This window comes from Budorcas taxicolor, chromosome 7, assembly GCF_023091745.1.
Source record: "Budorcas taxicolor isolate Tak-1 chromosome 7, Takin1.1, whole genome shotgun sequence".
NCBI classification, from domain to species: domain Eukaryota; kingdom Metazoa; phylum Chordata; class Mammalia; order Artiodactyla; family Bovidae; genus Budorcas; species Budorcas taxicolor.
In genome coordinates, this window is record NC_068916.1 from 34,316,524 (window position 1) to 34,336,291 (window position 19,768).

At 37.8% G+C, this 19,768-nt stretch overlaps 1 protein-coding gene across 1 annotated transcript in view; it reads right to left on the minus strand.

Annotated features, from left to right (window-relative positions):
- The window catches only part of HSD17B4 (hydroxysteroid 17-beta dehydrogenase 4), a 112,529-nt gene that overhangs the window by 76,675 nt on the left and 16,086 nt on the right, over positions 1-19,768 (minus strand). The window contains exons 3-4 of the mRNA XM_052642823.1: positions 16,506-16,613; positions 1,281-1,340 (exon numbers count right to left, since the gene is read on the minus strand). Of these exons, the coding sequence (XP_052498783.1) occupies positions 1,281-1,340; positions 16,506-16,613 (168 nt within the window). The remainder of the gene's footprint in view (positions 1-1,280; positions 1,341-16,505; positions 16,614-19,768) is intronic.

Genomic DNA, 19,768 nt, shown 5'->3' on the forward strand with positions numbered 1-19,768 from the left:
TCTATCCCTGTGTCAGACAATACGTGAATGTGTCTCGCACAAACTCAACCAAACATAGCTAGAAAAAATATACATGGTAGACCAAAAAAAAAGGGAAGGTGAACACATTCAAACTATAAAAATCAACATTTTTCAGACTAGAAACATGTTGGGTGGTTCCTCCAGTAATTCAATAACCTTTTACAATGTATGGGATTAAATTAGAAAGATTAAACAATACATTGAAATACTTCTTAAAAATGAACTTTTATATAATTCATCTTAATTTGCAAGATACAGAATCACTCCAGGCACGAGTACTGGAGTGGGTTGCCATTTCCTTCTCCAGGGGATCTTCCCAACCTAGGGATCGATTCCAGGTCTCCCATATTGCAGGCAGATGCTTTACCATCTGAGCCACCAGGGAAGCCCCTATAATTGCTTAGTAACTATTAAATAAGCATTATAATAATTTAATCATACCTCTGATATACATGGAGAAGGAAATGGTAACCCACTCCAGTACTCTTGCCTGGAAAACCCCATGGATGGAGGAGCCTGGTGGGCTGCAATCCATGGGGTCGCTAAGAGTCAGACACAACTAAGCGACTTCACTTTCACTTTTCACTTTCATGCATTGGAGAAGGAAATGGCAACCCACTCCATCGTTCTCGCCTGGAGAATCCCAGGGACAGAGGAGCCTGGTGGGCTGCCGTCTATGGAGTCGCACAGAGTCGGACACGACTGAAATGACTTAGCAGCTGATATACATGCCTGGAAAATCCCATGGATGGAGGAGCCTGGTAGGCTACAGTCCATGGGGTCACAAAGAGTTGGACACAACTGAGCGACTTCTCTTTTGTTCTCTCTTTCTTTCTTTCCGATATACACATATAATCATACCCCCAATATTGGAGGTACGATTAAATTATTATAATATCTTTAATAGTTATTAAATAATTATATAATCATGTAAATTACTCTATATTGTATATGTATTTTTATATATCGGGGATATGATAAAATCACTATAAAAAGAAACTTAGAGAATGCTTTTAAGTTTTTCTAAAGGCCCTTAAAATACAAAAAACAAAACCAATTCAACACATACATGCATACAAACTGTCACCTCAAGCCCTTTGTGGAATAAGATTAGGGTATGTTAAAAAATTAAATTTTAAAACAAATCTAAAAATTTGATTACCAAGAAAGAGTTTTTAGCAAACAAACGTAAAATAAAAATAATTCATTAGAAAGGTAGAAGCTGCTCTGTGAGTACCATAAATGTAAAGAAACATCACCTATTCTTCCAAAAGCATCCAGTGCTGTCTTCACAATCTTCTCTCCTTCTTCCACTGAATCTGAAGGAAAGGGAAATTAGGACAAAACTTCAGTAATAATCTTCACAAATGGCTTCTAAATTCTGTGGATCAGAGTACATGACAGATACAATTCATTCAATAGAATTCATTTCCAGGAAAAATACATTTATATTGTAGGCACGTAACAAACTACAATACAGATGATCTACGTTACAAAAGAAATTTAGTCCCTAAGACAATTCTTTAACCTACCAAAAAAATAAAAGGAGCTGGGTAAATAACAAGCATTTGACAAATAATATCAAAGACAGCACTGTCTAATAGAACTTTGTCTTATGAAAATGCTGCTGCTGCTGCTGCTGCTAAGTCGCTTCAATCATGTCCGACTCTGTGCGACCCCATAGATGGCAGCCCACCAGGCTCCTCCGTCCCTAGAATTCTCCAGGCAAGAACACTGGAGTGGGGTGCCATTTCCTTCTCCAATGCATGAAAGTGAAAAGTGAAACTGAAGTCGCTTAGTCATGTCTGACTCTTAGCGACCCCATGGACTGCAGCCTACCAGGCTCCTCCATCCATGGGGTTTTCCAGGCAAGAGTACTGGAGTGGGTTGCCATTGCTTTCTCTGCATTTTCACTTAGGAGTGTGATTACTGGCTTGACTGCCCTCTCCCCCTTTGACTCTCCTTTTTCTCCCGCAGGTCACCTCTGTCTCCTCACCCCGCTTCTCTTCTCTACCCAACTCTGTGAATCTCTTTGGGTATTCTGGGCTGTGGAGAACACTTAGGGAACTGATTACTGGCTAGATCTGTCTCTCTCCTTTTGACTCCCCCTCCTCTTCTCCTGGTCACCTCTATATCCTTCCTCCCTCTTCTCTTCTCTATGGAACTCCATGAACCTTTCTGGGTGTTCCAAGCTGTGGAGAGCACACAGGGATTTGATTACTGCCTAGACTGCTCTCTCCCTTTTTGATTCCCCCTCTTCTCCTGGTCACCTCTATCACCCTCCTCCCTCTTCTCTTCTCCATGTAACTCTGAGAACCTCTCTGGGTGTCCCTCTCTGTGGAGAATCTTTTCTCCATTAACTTAGATGTTTTATCATCGGAACTGTATGGATGGAGAAGTCTTGAGACTACTGTAAGAATAAGACTGAAAACCAGAGGCAGGAGGCATAAGTCCAAAACCTGAGAACACCAGAAAACTCCTGACTCCAGGGAACATTAATCAATAAGAGCTCATCCAAAAGCCTCCACATCTGCACTGAAACCAAGCCCCACCAAAGAACCAAGTTCCAGATCAAGACACAACGCTAATTCTCCAGCAAAACAGGAACATAGCCCTGAGCTTTAATATACAGGCTGCCCAAAGTCACACCAAACCCACAGACACCTCAAAACTCACTACTGGACACTTCATTGCACTCCAGAGAGGAGATCCAGCTCCACCCACCAGAACACCAAAAGAAGCTTCCCTAACCAGGAAACCTAGACAACCTACTCGTCCAACCCCACCCACAGGGAGGAACCTTCACAATAAAGAGGAACCACAAACTTCCAGCATACAGAAAGGCCACCCCAAACACAGCAATCTAAACAAGATGAAAAGGCACAGAAACACTCAGCAGGTAAAGGAACATGATAAATGTCCACCAAACCAAACAAAAGAGGAGGAGACAGGGAGTCTACCTGAAAAAGAATTCAGAATAATGATAGTAAAAATGATCCAAAATCTGGAAAACAAAATGGAGTTACAGATAAATAGTCTGGAGACAAGGATCGAGAAGATGCAAAAAATGTTTAACAAGGACCTAGGAGAAATAAAAAAAGAGTCAATCAATAATGTATAATGCAATAACAGATCAAAAACACTCTAGAGGGAACCAACAGTAGAATAACTGAGGCAGAGGATAGGATAAGTGAGGTGGAAGATAGAATGGTGGAAATAAATGAAGCAGAGAGGAAAAAAGAGAAAAGCATTAAAAGAAACGAGGACAACCTCAGAGACCTCTAGGACAATGTCAAATGCCCCAACATCTGAATCACAGGAGTCCCAGAAGAAGACAAAAAGAAAAGCCATGAGAAAATACTTGAGGAGATAATAGTTGAAAACTTCCCAAAAATGGGGAATGAAATAGCCATCCAAGTCCAAGAAACTTTGAGAGTCTCAAACAGGATAAACCCAAGGCAAAAAAAAAACAAGACAATTTGTTAATCAAATTAACAAAGATCAAACACAAAGAACAAATATTAAAAGCAGCAAGGGAAAAACAACAAATAACACACACACAAGGGGATTCCCATAAGAATAACAGCTGATCTTTCCATAGAAACTATTCAGGCAAGAAGGGAATGGCAGGACATACTTAAAGTGATGAAAGAGAAAAACCTACAACCCAGATTATTGTACCCAGCAAGGATATCATTTAAATATGAAGGAGAAATCAAAAGCATTACAGACAAGCGAAAGCTCGGAGAATTCAGCAACACCAAACCAACTCTCCAACAAATGCTAAAGGATCTTCTCTAGACAGGAAACACAGAAAAAGTGTATAAACTCAAACCCAAAACAACAAAGTAAATGGCAACATGATCATACTTATCAATAATTACCTTAAATGTAAATGGGTTGAATGCCCCAACCATTCACTGGCTGAATGGATACCAAAACAAGACTCCTATATATGCTGCCTACAAGAGACCCACCTCAAAACAAGGGACACATACAGACTGAAAGGGAAGGGCTGAAAAAAGATATTTCACGCAAATGGAGACCAAAAGAAAGCAGGAGTAGCAATACTCATATCAGATAAAATAGACTTTAAATAAAAGCTGTGAAGAGAGACAAAGAAGGACACTACATAATGATCAAAGGACCAATCCAAAAAGAAGATAAAACAATTATAAATATATATGCACCCAACATAGGAGCACCGCAATATGTAAGGCAAATGCTAACAAGTATGAAAGGGGAAATTAACAGTAACACAATAATAGTGGGAGACTTTAATACCCCACTCACACCTATGGATAGATCAACTAAACAGAAAATTGGCAAGGAAACACAAACTTTAAATGATACAATGAACCAGTTAGACCTAATTGACATCTATAGGACATTTCACCCCAAAACAATGAATTTCACCTTTTTCTCAAGTTCACATAGAACATTCTCCAGGATAGATCACATCCTGGGCCATAAATTGAGCACTGGTAAATTCAAAAAAACTGAAATCATTCCAAGCATCTTTTCTGATTACAATGCATTAAGATTAGCTGTCAACTACAAGAAAAAAAACTATTAAAAATACCAACATATGGAGGCTAAACAACACAATTCTGAATAACCAACAAATCACAGAAGAAATCAAAATATGCATAGAAATGAATGAAAATGAAAACACAACAACCCAAAAGCTATGGGACTCAGTAAAAGCAGTGCTAAAGGGAAGGTTCATAACAATAGAAGCTTATCTCAAGAAACAAGAGAAAAATCAAATAAATAACCTAACTCTACACCTAAAGCAACTAGAAAAGGAAAAAATGAAGAACCCCACAGCTAGTAGAAGGAAAGAAATCATAAAACTTAGGGAAGAAATAAATGAAAAAGAAACGTAACCATAGCAAAAATCAACAAAGCTAACAGTTGGTTCTTTGAGAAGATAAATAAAATAGACAAACCATTAGCCAGACTCATCAACAAAAAAAGGAAGAAGAATTAAAATCAACAAAATTAGAAATGAAAATGGAGAAATTACAACAGACAACACAGAAATACAAAGGATCATAAGAGACTACTATCAGCAATTATATGCCAATAAAATGGACAACTTGGAAGAAATGGACAAATTCTTAGAAAACTATAACTTTCTAAAACTGAACCAGGAAGAAATAGAAAATCTTAACAGATACATCACAAGCATGGAAATCAAAACTGTAATCAGAAATCTTCCAGCAAACAAAAGCCCAGGACCAGACAGCTTCACAGCTGATTTCTAACAAAAATTTAGAGAAGAGCTAACAACTATCCTACTCAAAGTCTTCCAGAAAACTGCAGAGGAAGGTAAACTTCCAAACTCATTCTATGAGGCTACCATCACCCTAATACCAAAACCAGACAAAGATGCCACAAACAAAGAAAACTACAGGCCAATATCACTGATGAATATAGATGCAAAAATCCTTAACAAAATTCTAGCAAATGGAATCCAACAACATATTAAAAAGATCATACACCATGACCAAGTGGGCTTCATCCTAGGGATGCAAGGATTCTCTAATATCTGCAAATCAATCAATATGATACACCACATTAAAAAACTGAAAGATAAAAACCATATGATTATCTCAATAGATGCAGAGAAAGCTTTTGACAAAATTCAACATCCATTTATGATAAAGCAGGATTAGAAGAGGACGGGATAAAGATGGCGGAGGAACAGGACGGGAAGACCACTTTCTCCCTCACAAATTCCTCAAAAGAACATTTCAACGCTGAGCAAACTCCACAAAACAACTTCTGTAGGCTGGCAGAGGTCATCAGGCAACCAGAAAAGCAGACCATTGTCTTCAAAAACAGGTAGGAAAAAATATAAAAGACGAAAAAGGAGACAAAGGAGGTGGGGAGGGAGCTCCGTCCCGGGAAGGGAAGCCCGTCCCGGGAAGGGAAGCCCGTCCCGGGAAGGGAATTTTAAGAAGAGAGGTTTCCAAACACCAGGAAACACTCTCCCTGCCGAGTCTGTGGCGAGTCTTGGAAACACAGAGGGCAACATAACAGGAAGGAAAAATAAAGAAATAATTAAAACCAAGAGATTACAAGCCCAACAGTAACTCCCCCAGCGGAAAAGCAGCGCAGACGCCTGCATCCGCCATTGGGAAGTGGGGGCAGGGGAGGGACGCGCGGGAGGCGCGGGCTGCAGTGCTTTGTAAGAATCGGGCAGGAACGCCCCATGCACAACCAGAACGATCTAACTTGCGCTAGCAAACCAGACTGTGGGATAGCTACCGCACGAAAAGCTCGAACATAAGACACCGCCAGGACCGAGCACAGAACAAAGGACGGAACGGAAAAAGCCGGCTGCAGACCATCCCCCGCCGGGGACCGGCAGCCAGAGCCGTAAGACTGGAAAGGGGCAATTGCAGACCCGGAGAGACTTTACTTACCTAACTGCAAGCAGGCCTCTTTGCTAAGACTTCTGGGGGTGCTGGACACTCACAATCTGCCTCATGGGGGACGCCAGAGGTCCACCCAGAAAGCTGAGCAGCAGCGGCAGAAAAGGTGACACGCCGCGGCGATCGCGCTCGCCAAACTCCTGAGCTACTCGGACCTGGGAAGGGCACAAAACGCAGTCCCAGCCGAATCTGTGCCTCTGAGGGTGGCCTGAGCGCCGAACCTGAGTGGCTTGGACCGGGGAAGTGCACGCAGCCTAGGGCCGGCCCCAGACGGTTCCCGGCTGAGCATCGTAGAGCCGGAGCGGTTTGTGCGCCAGGAGAAGGGACAGGTCAGGCGGGGCTGAGACAGTGCTATTTGTTTGCAGCATCCCCCCTCCCCACAGCGCGACTGAACTAGTGAGCCTAAAAAACCAGCAAACAGAAGAAGTTAAACAGAGGGAACCACCTTGGAAGTGATCCCACATGGCCCAAAACATCAGAGAAGGGCCAGATATATTTTTAATAATTTTAAAATCATTCCTTTTTTTTTTTTCTTTTTTCTTCTTTTTTTTCCTTCTTTTTTTTTCTAACTTTTTTTTAAATTGTTAAGTCTTCTATTTCTCCTCTAAATTTTATTTCTATAACCTACTATTACTATTTAAAAAAAAAAAAAGACTTTTTTTTTTTTTTAAGGCAAACACCATATATAGCCTTTCGATGGTTGTTGGTGGTTTTTTGTTTTTGTTTTGTTTTGTTTTGTTTGTTTGTTTTTTTAATAATTCTTGTTTTTTTTTCTTTCTTCCTTTTTCCTTCTGCTTCTTTTCTTTAATATTGTATTTTTTTTAAATCCAACCTCTACTCTAGATTTTTAATCTTTGTTCTTAGGTTTCTGTTGTCAATTTTGTACATTTAAAAACCCAAACTTCACTACCCAAGTTTACCTGAGAGCGAGATTACTGGCTTGACCACTCTCTCCTCCTTTGGACTCTCCTTTTTCTCCACCAGGTGGCCTCTGTCTCTTTTCTCCCCCATCTCTTCTCTATCCAACTCTGTGAATCTCTGTGTGTTCCAGACAGTGGAGAACACCTAAGGAACTGGTTACTGGCAGGATTTGTCTCTCTCCTTCTCATTCCTCTCTCTTATCCTCCTGGTCACCTCTGTCTACTTCCTCCCTCTCCTCTTCCCCGTATAACTCCGTAAATACCTCTGAGCGGTCCAGACTATGGAGCACACATAAGGAAGTGACTACTGGCTAGCTTGCTCTCTCCTCTTTTGATCTCACCGCATCTCATTCCAGTTACCTCTAACTACCCCCTCCATCTTCTCTTCTCCTTGTAACTCAGTGAACCTCTCTGAGTGTCCCTCAATGTGGAGAAACTTTTCATCTTTAACCTAGATGTTTTATCATCGGTGCTGTATAGACGGAGAAGTCTAGAGGCTACTGTAAAAATAAAACTGAAAACCAGAAGCAGGAGGCTTAAATCCAAAGCCTGAAAACATTAGAGAACTCTTGAATTCAGGGAACATTAAGCAATAGGAGCTCATCAAATGCCTCCATACCTACACTGAAACCAAGCTCCACCCAAGGGCCAACAAGTTCCAAAACAAGACATACCACTCAAATTCTCCAGCAAGACAGGAACACTCCCCTGAGCTTCAATATACAGGCAGCTCAAAATTATTCCAAAACCCTTGATGTCTCATAACCCATTACTGGTCACTCCACTGCACTCCAGAGAGAAGAAACCCAGCTCCAACCACCAGAACTCCAACACAAGCCTCCCTAACCAGGAAACCTTGACAAGCCACTGATAGAACCCCACCCACAGTGAGGAAGCTCCATAATAAAGAGAACTCCACAAACTACCAGAATATAAAAAGGCCACCCCAAACGCAGCAATATAACCAAGATGAAGAGACAGAGGAATACTCGGCAGGTAAAGGAACAGGAGAGTTGCCCACCAAACCAAACAAAAGAGGAAGAAGTAGGGAATCTACCTGAGAAGGAATTCCGAATATTGATAGTGAAAATGATCCAAAATCTTGAAATCAAAATAGAATCACAGATAAATAGTTTAGAGACAAGGATTGAGAAGATGCAAGAAAGGTTTAACAAGGACCTAGAAGAAATAAAAAAGAGTCAAAATATAATGAATAACGCAATAAATGAGATCAGAAACACTCTGGAGGCAACAAATAGTAGAATAACAGAGGCAGAAGATAGGATTAGTGAAATAGAAGATAGAATGGTAGAAAAAAATGAATCAGAAAGGAAACAAGAAAAACGAATTAAAAGAAATGAGGACAATCTCAGAGACCTCCAGGACAATATGAAACGCTCCAACATTCGAATTATGGGAGTCCCAGAAGAAGAAGACAGAAAGAAAGATCATGAGAAAATCCTTGAGGAGATAATAGTTGAAAACTTCCCTAAAATGGGGAAGGAAATAATCACCCAAGTCCAAGAAACACAGAGAGTTCCAAATAGGATAAACCCAAGGCGAAACGCCCCAAGACACATATTAATCAAATTAACAAATATCAAACACAAAGAACAAATATTAAAAGCAGCAAGGGAAAAACAACAAATAACACACAAGGGGATTCCCATAAGGATAACAGCTGATCTTTCAATAGAAACCCTTCAGGCCAGGAGGGAATGGCAAGACATACTTAAAGTGATGAAAGAAAATAACCTACAGCCCAGATTACCGTACCCAGCAAGGATCTCATTCAAATATGAAGGAGAACTCAAAAGCTTTACAGACAAGCAAAAGCTGAGAGAATTCAGCACCACCAAACCAGCTCTCCAACAAATTCTAAAGGATATTCTCTAGACAGGAAACACGAAAAGGGTGTATAAACCAGAACCCAAAACAATAAAGTAAATGATAACGGGATCATACTTATCAATAATTACCTTAAACGTAAATGGGTTGAACGCCCCAACCAAAGGGCAAAGACTGGCCGAATGGATACAAAAACAAGACCCCTCTATATGCTGCTTACAAGAGACCCACCTCAAAACAAGGGACACATACAGACTGAAAGTGAAGGGCTGGAAAAAGATATACCACGCAAATAGAGACCAAAAGAAAGCAGGAGTGGCAATACTCATTTCCGATAAAATAGACTTTAAAACAAAGGCTGTGAAAAGAGACAAAGAAGGCCACTACATAATGATCAAAGGATCAATCCAAGAAGAAGATATAACAATTATAAATATATATGCACCCAACATAGGAGCACCACAATATGTAAGACAAATGCTAACAAGTATGAAAGGGGAAATCAACAATAACACAATAATAGTGGGAGACTTTAATACCCCACTCACACCTATGGACAGATCAACTAAACAGAAAATTAACAAAGAAACGCAAACTTTAAATGATACATTAGATCAATTAGACCTAATTGATATCTATAGGACATTTCACCCCAAAACAATGAATTTCACCTTTTTTTCAAGTGCTCATGGAACCTTCTCCAGGATAGATCACATCCTGGGCCATAAATCTAAACTTGATAAATTCAAAAAAATCGAAATCATTCCAAGCATCTTTTCTGACCATAATGCATTAAGATTAGATCTCAATTACAGGAGAAAAACTACTAAAAATTCCAACATATGGAGGTTGAACAACACACTTCTGAATAACCAACAAATCACAGAAGAAACCAAAAAAGAAATCAAAATATGCATAGAAACTAATGAAAATGAAAACACAACAACCCAAAACCTGTGGGGCACTATAAAAGCAGTGCTAAGAGGAAAGTTCATAGCAATACAGGCATACCTCAAGAAACAAGAAAAAAGTCAAATAAATAACCTAACTCTACAACTAAAGCAACTAGAAAAGGAAGAATTGGAGAACCCCAGAGTTAGTAGAAGGAAAGAAATCTTAAAAATTAGGGCAGAAATAAATGCAAAAGAAACAAAAGAGACCATAGCAAAAATCAACAAAGCCAAAAGCTGGTTCTTTGAAAGGATAAATAAAATTGACAAACCACTAGCCAGACTCATCAAGAAGCAGAGAGAAAAATCAAATCAATAAAATTAGAAATGAAAATGGAGAGATCACAACAGACAACACAGAAATACAAAGGATCATAAGAGACTACTATCAGCAGTTGTATGCCAATAAAATGGACAACGTGGAAGAAATGGACAAATTCTTAGAAAAGTACAATTTTCGAAAACTGAACCAGGAAGAAATAGAAAATCTTAACAGACCCATCACAAGCACGGAAATTGAAACTGTAATCAGAAATCTTCCAGCAAACAAAAGCCCAGGTCCAGACGGCTTCACAGCTGAATTCTACCAAAAATTTCGAGAAGAGCTAACACCTATCCTCCTCAAACTCTTCCAGAAAATTGCAGAGGAAGGTAAACTTCCAAACTCATTCTATGAGGCCACCATCACCCTAATACCAAAACCTGACAAAGATGTCACAAAAAAAGAAAACTACAGGCCAATATCACTGATGAACATAGATGCAAAAATCCTCAACAAAATTCTAGCAATCAGAATCCAACAACACATTAAAAAGATCATACACCATGACCAAGTGGGCTTTATCCCAGGGATGCAAGGATTCTTCAATATCCACAAATCAATCAATGTAATTCACCACATTAACAAATTGAAAAATAAAAACCATATGATTCTCTCAATAGATGCAGAGAAGGCCTTTGACAAAATTCAACATCCATTTATGATAAAAACTCTCCAGAAAGCAGGAATAGAAGGAACATACCTCAACATAATAAAAGCTATATATGACAAACCCACAGCAAACATTATCCTCAATGGTGAAAAATTGAAAGCATTTCCCCTAAAGTCAGGAACAAGACAAGGGTGTCCACTTTCACCACTACTATTCAACATAGTTCTGGAAGTTTTGGCCACAGCAATCAGAGCAGAAAAAGAAATAAAAGGAATCCAAATTGGAAAAGAAGAAGTAAAACTCTCACTGTTTGCAGATGACATGATCCTCTACATGGAAAACCCTAAAGACTCCACCAGAAAATTACTAGAGCTCATCAATGAACATAGTAAAGTTGCAGGATATAAAATCAACACACAGAAATCCCTTGCATTCCTATACACCAATAATGAGAAAGTAGAAAAAGAAATTAAGGAAACAATTCCATTCACCATTGCAACGAAAAGAATAAAATACTTAGGAATATATCTACCTAAAGAAACAAAAGACCTATATATAGAAAACTATAAAACACTGGTGAAAGAAATCAAAGAGGAAACTAATAGATGGAGAAATATACCATGTTCATGGATCTGAAGAATCAATATAGTGAAAATGAGTATTCTACCCAAAGCAATCTATAGATTCAGTGCAATCCCTATCAAACTACCAATGGTATTTTTCAGAGAACTAGAACAAATAATTTCAAGATTTGTATGGAAATACAAAAAACCACGAATTGCCAAAGCAATCTTGAGAAAGAAGAATGGAACTGGAGGAATCAACTTGCTTGACTTCAGGCTCTACTACAAAGCCACAGTCATCAAAACAGTATGGTACTGGCACAAAGACAGACATATAGATCAATGGAACAAAATAGAAAGCCCAGAGATAAATCCACACACATATGGACACCTTATCTTTGACAAAGGAGGCAAGAATATACAATGGAGTAAAGACAATCTCTTTAACAAGTGGTGCTGGGAAAACTGGTCAACCACTTGTAAAAGAATGAAACTAGATCACTTTCTAACACCGCACACAAAAATAAACTCAAAATGGATTAAAGATCTAAATGTAAGACCAGAAACTATAAAACTCCTAGAGGAGAACATAGGCAAAACACTATCCGACATAAATCACAGCAGGATCCTCTATGAGCCACCTCCCAGAATTCTGGAAATAAAAGCAAAAATAAACAAATGGGATCTAATTAAAATTAAAAGCTTCTGCACAACAAAGGAAACTATAAGCAAGGTGAAAAGACAGCCTTCGGAATGGGAGAAAATAATAGCAAATGAAGCAACTGACAAACAACTAATCTCAAAAATATACAAGCAACTTATGCAGCTCAATTCCAGAAAAATAAATGACCCAATCAAAAAATGGGCCAAAGAACTAAATAGACATTTCTCCAAAGAAGACATACGGATGGCTAACAAACATGAAAAGATGCTCAACATCACTCATTATCAGAGAAATGCAAATCAAAACCACAATGAGGTACCACTTCACACCAGTCAGAATGGCTGCGATCCAAAAATCTGCAAGCAATAAATGCTGGAGAGGGTGTGGAGAAAAGGGAACCCTCCTACACTGTTGGTGGGAATGCAAACTAGTACAGCCACTATGGAGAACAGTGTGGAGATTCCTTAAAAAATTGCAAATAGAACTCCCTTATGACCCAGCAATCCCACTGCTGGGCATACACACCGAGGAAACCAGAACTGAAAGAGACACATGTACCCCCAATGTTCATCGCAGCACTGTTTATAATAGCCAGGACATGGAAACAACCTAGATGTCCATCAGCAGATGAATGGATAAGAAAGCTGTGGTACATATACAGAATGGAGTATTACTCAGCCGTTAAAAAGAATTCATTTGATTCAGTTCTGATAAGATGGATGAAACTGGAGCCGATTATACAGAGTGAAGTAAGCCAGAAAGAAAAACACCAATACAGTATACTAACACATATATATGGAATTTAGAAAGATGGCAATGACGACCCTGTATGCAAGACAGGAAAAAAGACGCAGCTGTGTATAACGGACTTTTGGACTCAGAGGGAGAGGGAGAGGGTGGGATGATATGGGAGAATGGCATTCTATTATGTATACTATCATCTAAGAATTGAATCGCTAGTCTGTCTGATGCAGGATACAGCATGCTTGGGGCTGGTGCATGGGGATGACCCACAGAGATGTTATGGGGAGGGAGGTGGGAGGGGGGTTCATGTTTGGGAACACATGTAAGAATTAAAGATTTTAAAATTAAAAAAATAAAAAACTTAAAAAATAAAAAAATAAATTAAAAAAAAAAAAAAGGATTAGAAGAAACATGCCTCAACATAATAAGAGCCATATATGATAAACCCAGAGCAAACATTATCCTCAATGGTGAAAAATTGAAAGCATTTCCCCTAAAGTCAGGAACAAGACAAGGGTGCCCACTCTCACCACTACTATTCAACACAGTTTTGGAAGTTTTAGCCACAGCAATCCAAGAAGAAAAAGAAATAAAAGGAAGCCAGATTGGAAAAGAAGTAAAACTATCACTGTTTGCAGATGACATGATCCTCTACATAGAAAACTTTAAAGACTCCACCAGAAAATTACTAGAGCTAATCAGTGAATATAGTAAAGTGGCAGGATATAAAATTAATACACAGAAATCCCTTGCATTCCTATACACTAACAATGAGAAAACAGAAAGAAAAATTAAGGAAACAATTTCATTCACCATTGCAACGAAAAGAATAAAATACTTAGGAATATATCTACCTAAAGAAACAAAAGACCTATATATAGAAAACTATAAAACACTGGTGAAAGAAATCAAAGAGGAAACTAATAGATGGAGAAATATACCATGTTCATGGATCTGAAGAATCAATATAGTGAAAATGAGTATTCTACCCAAAGCAATCTATAGATTCAGTGCAATCCCTATCAAACTACCAATGGTATTTTTCAGAGAACTAGAACAAATAATTTCACAATCTGTATGGAAATACAAAAATCCTTGAATAGCCAAAGCAATCTTGAGAAAGAAGAATGGAACTGGAGGAATCAACCTGCCTGACTTCAGACTACTACAAAGCTACAGTCATCAAGACAGTATGGTACTGGCACAAAGATAGAAATATAGATCAATGGAACAAAATAGAAAGCCCAGAGATAAATCCACACACCTATGGACACTTTATCTTTGTCAAAGGAGGCAAGAATATACAATGGAGAAAACACAATCTCTTTAACAAGTGGTGCTGGGAAAACTAGTCAACCACTTGTAAAAGAATGAAACTAGAACACTTTCTAACACCATACACAAAAATAAACTCAAAATGGATTAAAGATTCAAATGTAAGACCAGAAACTATAAAACTCCTAGATGAAAACATAGGCGAAACACTCTCTGACATAAATCACAGCAGGGTCCTCTATAACCCACCTCCCAGAATACTGGAAATAAAAGCAAAAATAAACAAATGGGACCTAATTAAACTTAAAAGCTTTTGCACAATGCAGGAAACTATAAGCAAGGTGAAAAGACAGGCTTCAGAATGGGAGAAAATAATAGCAAACGAACCAATGGACAAAGAATTAATCTAAAAAATATACAAGCAGCTCATGCAGCTCAATACCAGAAAAACAAACAACCCAATCAAAAAATGGGCCAAAGAACTAAACAGGTATTTCTCCAAAGAAGACATATAGATGGCTAACAAACACATGAGCTCAACATCACTCATTATCAGAGAAATGCAAATCAAAACCACAATGAGGTACCATCTCACACCAGTCAAAATGCCTACTGTCAAAAAGTCTACAGACAATAAATGCTGGAGAGAGTGTGGAGAAAAGGGAACCCTCTTACACTGTTGGTGGGAATGCAAACTAGTACAGCCACTATGGAGAACAGTGTGGAAATTCTTTACAAAACTGGAAATAGAACTGCCATATGACCCAGCAGTCCCACTGATGGGCATTCACACCAAGGAGACCAGAACTGAAAGAGACATGCGTACCCCAATGTTCATCGCAGCACTGTTTACAATAGCGAGGACATGGAAGCAACCTAGATGTCCATCAGCAGACGAATGGATAAGAAATGTATATACAATGTATATTGTACATATACACAATGGGGTATTACTCAACTATAAAAAAGAATGCATTTGAATCAGTTCTAGTGAGGTGGATGGAACTGGAGCCTATTATACAAAGTGAAGTCAGTCAGAAAGAAAAATACCAATACAGTATACTAACACATATATATGGAATTTAGAAAGATGGTAACAATGACCCTATATGCGAGACAGCAAAAGAGACACAGATGTATAATAAAGTCTTTTGGACTCTGTGGGAAAAGGTGAGGGTGGGAGGATTTGAGAGAATAGCATTGAAACATGTATATTATCATATGTGAAACAGATCGCCAGTTCAGGTTCGATGCATGAGACAGAGTACACAGGGCTGGTGCAATGGGATGACCCTGAGGGATGGGAAGGGGAGTGAGGTGGGAGAGGGGTTCAGGATGGGGAACACATGTACACCCATGGTTGATTCATGTCAATGTATGGCAAAAACCACTACAATATTTTAAAGAAATTAGCCTGCAATTAAAATAAATTAATTAATTTAAAAGAAAACAAAACAAATACTATTAGAATCAATGTATCAAACATAAAAGCTGTATTTGCTGTTTTTCATGATTTTTTCTTCATTCTTAGTGCCTACTTTTGACTCAAGTTTTTATAAAGATAAGAAAGTTACATATAGCAATGATTTCCTATGCAGAATGGAATATGAAAGCTGGGTACAGAATTGGGGCATTTCACTTCTTACACTATATTACTTTTAGAAATATAAAAGAAATTTCTTTAAGAATTTAATGTAATTCTGTAGAAATATAAGAGATGTTTTAGCTTTTAAGAACAAGAGTAAGGACTTCCAGTGGCTAAGACTCTGAGCTCCCAATGCAGAAAGCCCAGGTTCAATCCCTAGTCAGGAAATGAGATCCCACAAGCTGCAACTAAGACCCACTGCAGTCACAAGAGCATATTCATATCCACATTTACAATAATGTACTGGTTATAACACATGCTCACTACTAAAAACACTAAGTAAACAACTGAATAAAATTTAGACTTATGAAATAATCTACATCAAAAAAAATTTCACATATAAAATCTGTTGCTAAACATCTTTGGCAGAACTTAGATAAAATCTAATTTCATAATTACACTGGAATGCTGAGATATTTGCTCAGTGATTTATTAACATGAGAAATAGCATCAGTTGAGGAAAAATAAAAGAAACAGTATAATTCTCTTAAATACCGTACCATAGTTAGCCACTGCTTTTCCACCTTTCCTTCTTATTTCTTCAACAACCTTATCAGCAGCTAAGAAGCCTTTGCCAACTCCTGTGAAGTCCCCTCCTAGGTCATTCACTGCAATGCAAAATTAAACAAATAAGAATTCAGTTCTAGACATTAAATAATATGAGGTGGAATGAAATTATATTATTAGCATATGTTTTCAGTCATCTTCCTAATTCCCTCCTACTGTATTTCCATCCTACTGAAGACACCATGATATATGTACTTTCAAAACATGTCTCTTTGTTTTTAAATATAGATATGAGGCAGTAAAATATTTAAACACAGGTTCACGCCATGAAATTTTTAACTGTTCAATGCTTCTCTTTTGGAAAGCAAAAGACTGATTCAACCCATTTTTAGGAAAAGGAAGAAAAGATCACTTTTAAGAGTAAACACAGAGGAAAACAGTATGGACATCCTTTAAAAAAAAAAAAAAAAACTAAAAATAGAACTGCCATATGATCCAGCAATCCCACTTCCGGGTATTTATTCAAAAGAATTGAAATCAGGAACTGAAGAGATAACAGAACTCCAGCGTTCAACGCAGCATTATTCACATAGCCAAGATGTGCAAGCAATCTAAATTTAATTGACAGACAAAAGGGATAAAGAAGAAGTGGCACATACATACAATGTGCTGTTATTTGGCCTCTAAAAAAAAGAAGGAAATTTTTCAATATGTAACAACATGGATAAACCCTGAAGATAACAAGGTAACCCAGTCACAGAAGGCCAAATACTGCGTGATTGTATCTAAAATGCTCAAACTCACAGAATCAGAGAGTAGAATAGTGGTTGCAGAGATTAGCAGGAGGAGAAAATGGGGAGTTGCTAATCAGTGGGCATAAAATTTCAATAATGCAAAAGGAAAATGTTCTAAAGATCTTATCTGCAGTACAACATAATGCCTGTAGTTAATAATACTCTATTGTACACTTAAAAATTTCTTAAAAGGGTAGATCTCATATTAAGAGTTCTTATCACGACTGAAAAAAAGAAAAGAAAGGTTAAATACATAATGTGACATATCTTCTCCAAGTCAAGAAAGCCATTTACAGCAATGGTGATAAAGAACAAGCATATTAAATTCACACTGGTGAATTTTTATATAACATAACGTGTCATGGTCTACCAAAAAAGAAATAAAACTATTGATTGAAAAAGGTCAAAAACTACACACACAACTAACATGTGTTCAGTCACTAATTTATACCATATATGTAATTTATATGTTTCCCTAGTAGCTCAGAAGGTAAAGAATCTGCCTACAATGCAGGAGAATAGTTTTGATCCCTGGGTTGGAAAGATCCCCTGGAGAAGGGAATGGCTACCCACTCCAGTATTCTTGCCTGGAAAATTCCATGGACAGAGGAACCTAGCCAGCTACAGTCCATGGAGTCACGAAGAGTTGGACACAATTGAGTGACTTTCATTACATTTTTACATATCCCTGTATATAGAGACACAAACATTAACTGAACATTTACTATTTGCAAGGAAATCTACAGATGTATAAGAATGGTACCTATCCTCAAAGAGTTTATAATGTACTGGAAGTTAAGTATGTGCTAACTATACTAATGCATTAATTGTATCATAAGTATATAAAGGCAACATAACTAAATAATATGATAACAAAAGTAATTTACACAATCATTCAAGGTTGAATTTACAAAATAACATGCAAAAACAAATGAAAAGATAAATAATGTGTCAGTCACTCAGTCATGTCCAACTCTTTGCGACTCCATGGACTGTAGCCCACCAGGCTTCTCTGTCCATGGAATTCTTCAGCCAAGAATACTGGAGTGGGTTGCCATTCCCTTCTCCAGGGCATCTTCCTGACCCAGGGATAGAACCTGGGACTCCTGCACCACAGGCAGATTCCCTACCATCTAAGCCACAATAGGTCAATGCCAAACATCTTAAGACAAATACTGGGGATAAAGAATTAACTTGCATTGCAAAGTGATCATTTCTGTAGGGTTATTGCATAAACCATAAAGAATATAATAATTTTAAAATTACTAATTAATAATGGCATAAAGATATAGGCTAAAATTTAAACTCTCTTAATATGATCAAATTGATGATTATCATACCTGGAAAAAAGTGCACAAGATCTTTTTTTCTTTTGAAGTATAACTCTCTAAGGAGGGAATTGGGTGAGGGTTGCAACTGGTGTAGTGCAGTAAAAAGGGATGACTCAGAGAAAAACTATTCAAATGTGTTTTTGTGCTTAAAGGAAATTAGTTTTTCAAAATGTGGACTGAGGTATATTTTTTCTAACCATATAGTCTTATCAGTCTTATTGCAAATAAAAAAAGCTACAAAGACAAAAAATAACGGGGGAAAGGCTTACATTATCCCTCAGAGAACTTTTTTTAAATGTTAAGATTCTCAAGACTAAATTCCTATTAACTATTTATTAGTTGAGTACAGTTACTTAAATAACATGAAATAAACAATACAAAAATCAAGATTTTGAAATATATAACTAAAAGTCTTCTAAGATCCTTTTTACCCAAGCAAGGAAAAGTTCAAAAGCAAATTGACGAAGACAATATTGAAGTAAAGAAAGAAATGTTCAATTGTGAAATGAAACACTATCCCCAAGTGCAAACTATTCCAAGTGCAATCAAAGGTAAACATTAAAGCCTGAATAAATAATTACTGAGATCAATGATCAATGCAGTGAAACAGTATCAAAATAGATTTATTCAAGACAAGTATGCACTTCAGAGAGGACAAACTTAACACTGACCCTACTCAGTTACCCTACCAAAGCTAATTCACAGGGATTACAGCCTTAACTAGAAAAGCACTGATTACACACTGAAGGGCTTAGCCAGCAGTAACATTAAAAGATTGTTTGTAAACAAAGAGAAATGTACTTATACTATGTGACCCTGTCATCACTTATATATATATGACTAATATTCCAGTGAAAAAGTTGGCTTAAAGCTCAACAATCAGAAAACGAAGATCATGGCATCTGGTCCCATCACTTCATGGGAAATAGGTGGGGAAACAATGGAAACAGTGTCAGACTTTATTTTGGGGGGCTCCAAAATCACTGCAGATGGTGACTGCAGCCATGAAATTAAAAGATGCTTACTCCTTGGAAGAAAAGTTATGACCAACCCAGATACCATATTCAAAAGCAGAGACATTACCTTGCCAACAAAGGTCCGTCTAGTCAAGGCTATGGTTTCTCCAGTGGT